This window comes from Mandrillus leucophaeus, unplaced genomic scaffold (genome assembly GCF_000951045.1).
Source record: "Mandrillus leucophaeus isolate KB7577 unplaced genomic scaffold, Mleu.le_1.0 Scaffold324, whole genome shotgun sequence".
Lineage (NCBI taxonomy): Eukaryota > Metazoa > Chordata > Mammalia > Primates > Cercopithecidae > Mandrillus > Mandrillus leucophaeus.
In genome coordinates this window covers 1,497,176-1,508,773 of record NW_012103410.1, presented here as the reverse complement: position 1 = coordinate 1,508,773, position 11,598 = coordinate 1,497,176, and the positions used below count along the sequence as shown (strand labels likewise).

At 36.4% G+C, this 11,598-nt stretch overlaps 1 protein-coding gene across 1 annotated transcript in view; it reads left to right on the top strand.

Annotated features, from left to right (window-relative positions):
- Nucleotides 1–11,598, top strand: part of CERS6 (ceramide synthase 6) — a gene marked incomplete at its 5' end in the record, with an annotated part of 328,174 nt that overhangs the window by 267,102 nt on the left and 49,474 nt on the right. Inside the window, 2 exons of the mRNA XM_011988171.1 lie at nt 651–779; nt 3,540–3,646. Coding sequence (XP_011843561.1) covers nt 651–779; nt 3,540–3,646 — 236 coding nt within the window. The remainder of the gene's footprint in view (nt 1–650; nt 780–3,539; nt 3,647–11,598) is intronic.

Below are 11,598 nucleotides of genomic sequence, written 5' to 3'. Positions count from 1 at the left end.
TTTAACCGGGCGTGGTGGCAGGCGCCTGTAGTCCCAGCTACTTGGGAGGCTGAGGCAGGAGAATGGCGTGAACCTGGGAGGTGGAGCTTGCAGTGAGCTGAGATCACGCCACTGCACTCCAGCCTGGGCAACAGAGCAAAAATAAAATAAAATAAAATAAAAAATTTTAAAAAGGTTCAAATGCAAGTAGTACCCTTCTTTTCTTGAAATTCTGTAGTGATTTCTCCCATAGCTTCAAATTATTTGGCTTGCTACAAAACATTCTTTATGATATGGTCTTTGTCCTGGCTTGATCGCATTCTTGGTAGTCACTGATTTCCTCCTATCTCCTGTGGCCCTAAATAAGTGCTTTGCCCCTTTTGCCATATGATGACACAGCTAGAAGTCACCATCTATGAACAAGGAAGTGGGCCCTCTCCAGATACCAAATCTGCCAGAGCCTTGATCTTGGGCTTCCACCGATCTCCTATGTGTCTCTCCCAGCACGTGATGGACTCCCACAAGATAAGAGTTATACCTTATTCATACCTTATTCATCCTCAGTGCTAGGCTTGTGGAGGTTCTCAGTAAGTACTGGTTCAGTGGCTGAATGGCGAAATGGAAATGTGATGTTGCTAAACTCTAATATGGCTGTTTTTTCTTTCCTCAAGGACTTTGGCATTATGTTCCTGCACCACCTTGTATGTATTTTCTTGATTACCTTTTCATATGTCAACAATATGGCCCGAGTAGGAACGCTGGTCCTTTGTCTTCATGATTCGGCTGATGCTCTTCTGGAGGTAAAAGTTTTCTTTCATCTTTAAGAATACAAAATCCAGAATTTAGGAAGTCCCTAATCTCATTAGCTCTTCAATGTTATGCTAGATGGTGCTTGGGTACAATAGTAAATAACTGCCTTGAAACTGCAATGTTTCTTTGTAGGTTAAACTGGTGAAAATGAGATTTTAAATTAGTATGTAAACTTTTATACAAAAAAAATTGTTAATAAAATGCTGAAAACCTTTACTAATCCATACTTAAGAAATGAATGATTTTACAAAGGAAAATCATTATTTGATTAGGTTTTGTTTGGTGTGTTGTAACTTTTACCCTGATTTATTGGGAAATTTTGTAAAACTCAGTTTGGGTAATGATGGAAGCTATACATCCCAGTAAAATTAAGTAGGGATCATCATTTTTATTGCCAATACACATTTTCCTAATGTTTTTACAGTGAAAAGTGCATACGAATTGCAAATTTTATGTAGAAACTATGTTTTCTATATATGAAAGTTAAAGAATATCTGTGGAAATATTGGTTATATATGAATTGGTTACTATTGTTTAGAATTCTTAAAGTGGTAAAATAAATTAAAATGTTCTAGCATATTTCAAAAGGTAAAATCCCAAGGAAAATTGTGATGTGATATTTACTTTTAACTGTGGCTCCTGTGAAGAGTCATACTCAATAATGTTAATCATTAAAATCTTTGCATTTTATATTAAGAAATTAATATAACTGGTCAGAATTACCTTATAAGAGTACAAAGCCTATGTAGAAATGGTTCTTACAGTCTGATCTGAATTCTGATTTTTTTTCCTTTAGGCCCACCATTTTGCTTTAAGTGCTTTGTTTTGCCACCTTTGAAGCAATTACTGTACTGTGAATGTAGACTAGACATACCCTCAAATAATGACCTGTCATTGCAATATAAGCAGAATTCTATGCTATAAAATTTGAATCTACTATAAAGGCAATTAAAGTTTGAGGTGTATACAGTACTTTGTTAAAAAAAAAAACTGGTCCTTTCATGTTATGAAATAGAAAAATAGACCTAATGGGCTAGATAAGTCAAATGATAATTTGTTGCTATGATTTTTAAGTGATTTAAGCTAACCTCTATTCAACATATTTTTAATAGGAGAAATATGATTACTATAAAGAAATATAATAAGTATAATCAATAATATAGATTGCTTATATTGCAGTCCCCTGGAAATGAGTTACCATTTGGTTAAATCCTAAGTTTGCTTGAAGGTGGAAATTTATGCTGCAACCTAAGGCTGTACAATCAATCCTGTACAATTAGCCAACTGTATTGCCTGTGGAAATGGCTGGCATGATGCTTGGTAGTGCCATGGGGTAGATTCAGAAAATTTCTAATCAAGTTCCACTTGTATCCAGAAAAAAAAATTCAGAAATCTCAGTCATGTGGCTTAAAAACAAATGTTCTTCATCACCTAGATTCTCTTTAACATTATAAAAATAAATAACACTCAGAGTATTCAATTAATGAGATAAGTTACCTGTCAGCTCCTCAACATGTTATCTTATGGCCTAGACATTTCTGAAAAGTTTGTGTTTAAAGCTTATTTATTGAATACTGGTGAAAAAATATAAAAGAAAAATGTCATGATTTACCTAGCCAGAAGAAGGTAAAAGGTACCTTTTAACATAATTTATGGTGTTACCCCTGAAGTGTTCATGAAATTAAAAGCTTATAATCCTAACTTCCACCCAGTTAATAGATATTTCCCCTTAGGAATACATTCCTCTCATAACTTTGTGCTTTATTTAAATCTTTTAAATTATAGCTTCTGTGGATAATGTCAACAATCTTTTCAAATCTGACTCAGTTAATTTAAGTTTCCAAGAAGTAGAAAATAACGTTATAAATTCAGAAGACATCATCAATTTATAACCCTGTGTGTAGGTGCTGTGAATTCTATGTAAAAATGTAAAAAGAGATGATTAAGCAAAATTATGTTTTCAGTCTCACCTGTTTTTAGAATCATTTGTAAAAAAGTAGATGGTAGAGAAAGGAATGTGATTTCTTCCCTAATTTATAATATAAAAAGTCTTCACTTAAATCGCTCTCATAAATTATGAGAGTACTTTTCACAGACCCTTTGAGCATTGGTGGCTTTCATCTAAAAATGACCCATTCATGTAACTTTGAAAATTCTACCTAAATGGATTAGCTGAAATGACATGATCTTGACACTTTCTTCATTTCTGAGTTCATGAGAATAAGCCAGAAAAGCATCTCCCAGAGTATTCCTTGTGCCTGTTTAAAGAAAACCTGTAATTTTAAGGAGAAAGGAAGAAAAACACAGAAAGCTCCATATATTCTATATAAAGTTTGTGGCCTCAGTATTTGAGATTCATAAAAAGGTTTAAAGGATTATCCAGCACTTCTGTTTGAACTGTTACACCAAATTTCTGTTTTGGTATCTCTGGCTTGCTAATATCATCTATGATGTAAGAATTTCTTATTTTTCTCTCTGTTTTTCTGAAATCAACCATACAATTGAATTTTTCAGGTTGCTGAATATTTTATTAAATCTGTAACAGTCAGGAATTCTACTTACGGCTAATGCTGCCTCTCACTCAGCTTGTGGGTAATTTATAAATACTGATGCATGATATATGACATTTCAGTCACAGGCAATTTTATGCATCTGATAAAGTGTATCTTATAACAGACTCATGCATATTGAAAGAAACTCTTTATTATCAGTTTAACTACATTAATAGGTCACATTCCTTTCTTTCATAGGCTGCCAAAATGGCAAATTATGCCAAGTTTCAGAAAATGTGTGATCTCCTGTTTGTTATGTTTGCCGTGGTTTTTATCACCACACGACTGGGTATATTTCCTCTCTGGTGAGTATGCCAGTCTTCTTCCTGATAGAGCCACCCTTTCCAAATAAGCTTTCTGAACCATTTTCCTTTTGAATTTTACCATAAGTATTTAGAGGTTTAAATATATTGGGGGAGGGGAATACCTCAAGAAACTGCTTGATTTCTTCTTCCAGAAGAGGGTGGCACTCTTTACTAATGATTTCCACAGAATAGTTGGAAAAGGATGTGGCTTGCATGGGTTCTGAAGTCACAGAAAGCCATCGGTCATAGAAGGCACTAGTCTAGAATATGACTCAGGAACCTCAGCCATGAAGGTTGGAATTAAGAAAGAAACTGTAGTGTTGCAAACAAGTATATAACAGGAATCTCCTGTACCACGGGTTCACAAAGGGTTGTCCCTGGATTAGTGGCAGCAGCATCACCTGAGAACCTGTTAGAAGTGCACATTCTTGACCCCACCCAAGACCCACTGAGTGAGCAACTCTGGAGATGAGTCCTGGCAATGTGTTTTAATAAGCCTTCCTGATGATTCTGCTGCATGTTAAAGTTTGAAAACCACTATCCTAGAGAATTTGCATTAGCTATATACCATTCTAACCAAATAGTCTTTGAATTCTATCCAAAGTCTCTTCCAGCTTTGTGTTACTTGGCAAATATGCCTTTCATGTTTCTTCCAACTTACTGAAGAAAAATGTTGACCAAGAGGGATTCCTTGTCCACCCCTGAAGAATTTCTTTAGATTGACCTCAGTTCCCCAAACACCAGCCTTCCTGTATGATTTTTCTACTATTACTAAGCCTTCTAACTGTTAGATTGTCATGCCTGCTATTTCCCCACCTTGGTTAAGGTATATAAAAGAGTTTTGTCAAAGGTCTTAAGGAATTCAGGATTTATTCTGTTGAGTCACTCCCTGCACAGATAGAGGCAGAGTCAGGAAAAGAATGTGAAGTTGGATTTTAGAAAACCTTTGCTGACTCCTGGGTCTTCATTCTAAGTACTTGCCCCCATCTGTGTGATTAGCCATCTACAACAGTAAGCTCACCAGTCTAGAATATCCATTCTTTGCGGTTTCCATATTGTTTAGGCGTGGACTTTAAAATTCCAGTGAACTACCATTTTCTGTGTGTATTTAGTGAAAATTTACTGGGCATTTGCTGCGTTACTAGCACTGGGATGGTACTGGTAATGCTGATAATTCAGTCAGACATAGGGCTGCCCTTGGGGTACTTGCAGTTGAATTCCTACAGATCCTTTTAATATTCTGGTTTATAATTTGGGGTATGGGGTGGGGGAGGCCAGAGATTATAAATTTTTTTTCCAAACATTTACTGGACATAGGTAACATCGATGGATTATCAATATTTAAATAGTTTTGTTGCACTTACTGAGCAACTCTGTTGGCTAAATTATACATTATAGCAAATAGAGTATTTGTGTGAAATAGTGACTCACCTGTGGAGGGTAAAGTGTAATGGAGGTAGATTAGACTTTAGTTTTAAGAAGCATTTCACAGACCTATTTCTCCTTCAAAGACTGTGCTTTAGGTAGAAGAAACAAAATTATTTCCCCTGCCCTATATTCCTTTTTGTTTTCAACCCATTTCTTTGTATTCACCAACAATATCTTCCAGGTTCCTCTTGACTATATTTGAATTCATCATGAGTCATCAGAATATTGGTAGTTGATGGGTTTAGTAACAGTTGGCTTATTGTCTGTTGTATAATCAATCCATGGTCCTCAAAGACAGCATACACCATGATTAGCCTTTTAAGAACCATGCACTGCTCCTCCAGACTTCTCTTCCAGTCACAATACATCCTTCTAGAACAACCCTGTCCAACAGAAATGTAATGCAGGATTTATAGTAACACAATATTTTCTAGTAGCCATACTAAAAGTTTTTTTTAAAAGATGAAAAGTGATATTCACTTAAATAACATATTTAACTCAGTATATTCAAAATAGTATTTTTTTTAAGACAGAGTCTTAAAAAAACCTGCCGTGTCGCCTAGATTGGAGTGCAGTGGCACAATCTCGGCTCACTGCAATCTCTGCCTCCCAGGTTCAGGTGATTCTTCGGCCTCAAGTAGCTGAGAATATAGCACATGCCACCACGCCTGGTGTAATTTTTTTTTTTTTTTTTTTAGAGAAACAGGGTTTCACCATGTTGGCCAGGCTGGTCTCAAACTCCTGACCTCAAGTGATCCACCCGCCTTGGCCTCCCAAAGTGCTGGGATTACAGGCATGAGCCACCATACCCGGCCCAAAATACTGTTTAACATTATCAACACATTAATATTAAAATGTTTTGAGTATCTACGTTCTTTTAATTTATATTAAATCTTTGAAATTCAGTGTATATTTCACATTACCACACATCTAGATTTAGTTTAACTACATTTCAAGTGCTCAGGAGCCACATGTGGCTCACTTATTGGACAGTGCAGTTCCAGAAAAGAACACCTATCACAGTCTTTTACAGTGACCAGATTCTACACATTTTCTGGGGTCTGAGTATCTTGGTTGACATTCTTAAGTTTGCTGTTTGCTACATCTGTACGAGTCAGGAGAGTATACTGGTTAGCTGGGATGTTTGGACCGGTGTGCGTGGGTTCAAATCCTGCCTCCACTGCTTAACACCTTTGTGCTGAAGTTTCCTCATCTCTTAAATAGAAATGATGATGATGCCCAATCACAGCATTGTTGTAAATATTAAGTGATTTTATGTCTCTATAGAGCTAAGAAACATGTCAGGTTCATAGTAATTGTTATGTAAGTATTGGCTTGTTAAGTGAGATTATTTATTTAACATGAAAAGAGAGACCTCTTAGGAAATGAGTAAGAAAAAAAGAACAATAACTCAATAGAAGTATTTGGAGTGGCTCTGAACTGGCACAGTTCAGAAAAATATAAATGACAAAATTATAGAAAGATTTAACCTCACCATAAGTAAAGAAAGCAAATTGTAGCTTCTGGAAATACAGTCATGTACCATATAGCTACGCTTCGTGGCCAGTGATGGACCGCATATATGACAGTGATCCTACAAGATTATAATGGACCTAAGAGTTCCTATGACAGCATCATAGCACAGTGCATTCATTACTGATGTATTTGTGTTGATGCTGCTGTCAACAAACCTATTGCACTGCCAGTCACTCCTCATTCTTCCCTCCTATAATCCCCTGGCAATCACTAACCTGCTTTCTGTCTCTGTGAACTTACATTTTGTGGTCATTTTATATAAATGGTTTCATGCAATATGTGATCTTTTGTAACTGAGTTCTTTCTGTTTCCTGATGTTTTCACGGTTTATCCATGTTGTAGCATGTATCAGTACTTCATTGTTTCTTATTGGTGAATAATATTTTATTGTATGGATATACCACATTTTATTTTTCTATTTATCAGGTGACAGACTTCAGGATTGTTTCCACTGTTTGGCTATTGTTAATAATGCTGCTATTAATGTTTGCATACAAGATGTTGTGTGAACACACATTTTCAATTTTCATAGGCATATGCTTAGGAATGGAATTGCTGGATTACGTTGTAACTCTAACTTTTTGAAGAACAACCAAATGTTCTTTTTCTTTAGAGCTAGAACAAAAGTTTAAAAAAAACAAAAAACAAAAAACAGGGTCTCGCTCTGTTGGCCTGGCTGGGCTACAGTGGTGCCATCATAGCTCATTGAAGCCTTGAACTCCTAGGCTCAAGTGATTCTCCTGCCTCAGCTTCTCGAGTGTCTAGGACTACAGGTACGTGCCACAATACCTAGCTGATTTATTTATTTGTAGAGACAGGGTCTCACTACATTGCCTAGGCTAGACTTGAACTCCTGGCCTCAAGCGATCCTCCAGCCTAGGCTTCCCAAAGTGCTGGTATTACAGGTATGAGCCACTGCACCCCACCCACCAAACTCTTTTACAAAGTTGCAGCATCATTTGACATCTGACCAACAATGTATGAAAGTTCTACTTTCTCCATTTCCTTGCCAACACCTACTATTTTTTGTATTGTATTCATTTTAGTGAGTATTAAATGGTATCTTATTGTAGTTTTAATTTGCATTTCAAATTATTTACCCGTTTGTAATTTGGTTATTTGTCTTTTTATTGTTGTCAAAGTTTATGTATGATTATATATCTGAATGATGAATATAATAATGTATCTGATATATAAAGGACTTACCCAATATATAATTTGCAAATGCTTTTTCCCTTACTGAGGGTTGCATTTCACTTCCTTGATGATGTCCTTTGAAGCACAAAAGCTTTTAGATTTGATAAAGTTTGTCTATTTTTTCTTTTGTCACCTGTGTTTTTGACATCATAAGAAACCATTGTCAAATCCAAGGTCATGAAGATTTACTCCTATTTTTTTTTCCTAGGAGTTTTCTAGTTTTAACTCTTCCATTTAGGTCTATGCTCTGTTTTGGGGTGATTTTTGTGTATGGTGGAAGGTAGGTATCCAAGTTCATTCTTGTGTGTGTGGGTATTCAGTCATCCCCACACCATTTCTCGATTGGCTATTGATTTTATTATGATCATCTTCAGCACATAACTCTAACGAAGTGAACTTGTGTTTGTCACATTCCTCATTTACTGCCCTTTACTGGCTTTAATTCATTTCCACTTCTTAGCATCACACTATATTTTATCTGTGGCCTGCTTCCTAGGTTGACTCATTCGTCCTGCCTGGGAACTCTTCATCCTAAGCCAAGAGGTGAGACACATTTGCACAGCCCTTTCCTCTTCTCTCCAAGCTAGGACGCTATCCAAGGGAGTGTTGATTTTTTCTGTCCAGAGGACATCTGGGATGCAACCCTCCCACACACAGGCCACCAAAACTGATCTCTCCACTGTTCCTTCCTGATGATATCACTGTCCTCTGTGGTCTCCCTGTGTAGATGGTTCCAGCCAATGCTGGCCTTGCTGTTCCTAGGACATGACTTACCCCAGAAAGTGCAATTTTTATATCCACTCTATGCTGCTGTTGGCCCTGCTGACCTGTTTAATGACCCTATTTTGGAGGGGAGGATAAAGAAAGTGGCAACTCCTCCTCTAGCCCATCACTACACTGCCCACAGCCTCACCACAGAATCCCTTGCTTTGCTTTTTCTTGTTCACAGTCTTTCCTGGATTGTGAGATAAGTAGAATATGATGTGGGAAGAGACCTTTGTTGTCAAATAATTCAGCCACCACATGAATAATTCCAGTGGAAGGAAACCCTGCATCTCTAAAGACAGTCCCTTCCAGTTGCACAGTGGCCATTATTAGAGAGTTCTGCCCCAGGCTGTCACAGTTTACCTCCCAATACTTTCTGCATTTTTGTCCTAGTTCTGACCCTGGAAATATATACAGTGTCTAATTCCTGTTCTATACCTCAGCCCAGCAAATATTCGGGGGAAAAAAAAAATTCTTACTCCCCCATTTCCTGTTATCTTCATCAAGATAAACATTGTAAATTCCTTCAGTCACCTTTTTCTCTGGCTTTCATGCTGGTCTTTTCTGATTCTGAATTTTATTGTATCAAATCATCTGGGAACATTACATCAGTTCTTCAAAACGTAGTTTTCTCTACTATTTGTCTTAATAATACCTTGTTATTTTGAATCAGTATTTGTATGATTATATCATATAATAACTGTGAAATAATCTTGCTAATACTGTTATGGGTTTCCTCCAGGTACGTGTGATGATAATCTTTGTAGAAGCATCATCTTCTCACATTTTGCTAACATATGAAACTCTGAAATTGTAACTTCATAATATGACCATCCTGGAAGCCAAGATAATGTGTCTTTATTTCCTGTTCTCGGTAACAACCTTCTTCTTCCATAATTTCATAGTTTTTTGCTAAAACCTGAGCAAACATATGAATAGGTTTACTATATCAAGAGTTTTACTGCTTTACTAGTTTTATCAAATAATCAAATATTTAGTGAGTCGCTCAGAATTTATCTGGTAGGAATTCTTTCTTAACACATCCTTAGATAATTTGATTGTTCTTTTATTAAATGACATCTGTGGAATCAGGTAGTTTCATTGTTGATATAATTAACAGCAGACTTTCTTATCAGTATCTCCTTCAAATACGTACTTATTTTTCCCAGATGGTGCTGTATATAGTCAAGATCAAATTTTAGCCAAGTCTTTATTTATCATATACTTCTAAAGATTTGGGTTTGTAGTCAGTATTTAAAAGCTTCAATAATATATATTGGATATTTGTTGCACTACTATTACCAAACAAGCAATCACTGGTGCCCCACCGACTTGCCATCACTCAAAGTGTTAAAAGTTTAAATATTTTCTCTTGTATTTAAATTTCTGGAAAGTTGTGTCTAGTTAGCTCTCCTCAACTCAAAAATCTATGCATTTTAGCCTTTACTTTGTAGTCACACAGTCATGATTTGATCCTTTTTGAGAGTAAATCTACGCATCATTGTAAGCTGTTAAAATTTTCATTGATCTGCAACTCTCTCTTATAGTCCACTTATATGTAATCTCTACATTCCTAACAATTTCCCATAAAAGCTGTGGTTTTAATATGGCATAGATTGTACTCAAACTCATAACATCCATCAACAGTGCCTTACAGTGCCCACTCAGTATTTGTTGAGCTAATTAGGTACTCTTTAATTATAAACGGTCTCATGTCCATTTTCTTAGTTGATTTCCTTAAATCTTTGTTAAGTAAGATAGGTGCGATTTCTCCCTTAATACACAGAGAAAGCAGATTCATCTAGTCAATGATTCACTGGGCTCTCTGGACTCTGGTCTCCTAATATCAGTTCAATTCAGCAAGTACTTACTATGTTCCATTTGTTCTTTCTACAATGCAATATTCTCTTCTTTAAGGCCATAAAGCATTTGATAAGATACATATTTGGTGGTAGTTCAATAAAAAAAAAGAGTCATTTAAAAATGATTGCCTCTGTCATTCTGCCCCAGTCAAGATAACATATTGCAAACAACATCATCTATCAGCGATACATTAGAATCTGCTAAAGAAAGGAGCAAATTCACAAAGATGCTGAAAGAGAAGTGGCATGGTACACTGGCTAGAAAGGCTGCTTGTTTTGAGTCAGATTTCTCCTCCCACACTGTCTGAAGACCAGATATGTGATTTCTCTGCACCTGTGTCCTCATTGGTAAAATAATGGTAAATAGTCTACCTACCCTATGTCCTCATCGGTAAAATAATGGTGAATAGTCTACCTACCTTACCAGAAATATTAAGGATCAAGTGTAATAGTATTTTACGAACTATAAAATACTTCATAAATATTAGGCATTTTTTAAAATATGCTGTTACTGTTAAATATATAAATTCCCATTATAGCCAAGTGGTCAGAAGTTTTTATTACATTTTATAGCTTCCCACTAGTCTGTATTAAGGAATCATGACCACAGATACATCTGAAATAAAATTCTAAAATGGTCTATCCAATTATGAGACTTAAACTGTCTCCCTTTAGTGGCTTCTGTTCTCAGTAGTCAGTGAGCATGTAATATTGAAACTGTACTAGTTTACCGTATTCTCACAAATCCCAAGTGAATGGGCATACCACTATCTCCAGAACCTGTTTCCGTGGCCAGATAATGATTTTCCACATCTCCAGTCATGTCCCATGAAGTGCCAGGGCCTTGGCTACAGGAGGGTTAGAGTCAAATATGTACCTTTACTGGTCAGCTACTGTTCGGACAGAAGCATCTGCTTTCTCAGAATGTTGCTTTCTGTTGATCGCTTCACTGAAAAGTAGGGGAATTATCTGTGAATTTGTTCTCTCTGAAGATTTCTACAATTAAAAAAAAAAAAAAAAAAAAATTGACCAGGCGCAGTGACTCACACCTATAATCTCAGGACTTTGGGAGGCCAAGGTGAGCGGATCACGAGGTCAGGAGTTCGAGACCAGCCTGACCAACATGGTGAAACCCCATCTCTACTAAAAATACAAAAATTAGCC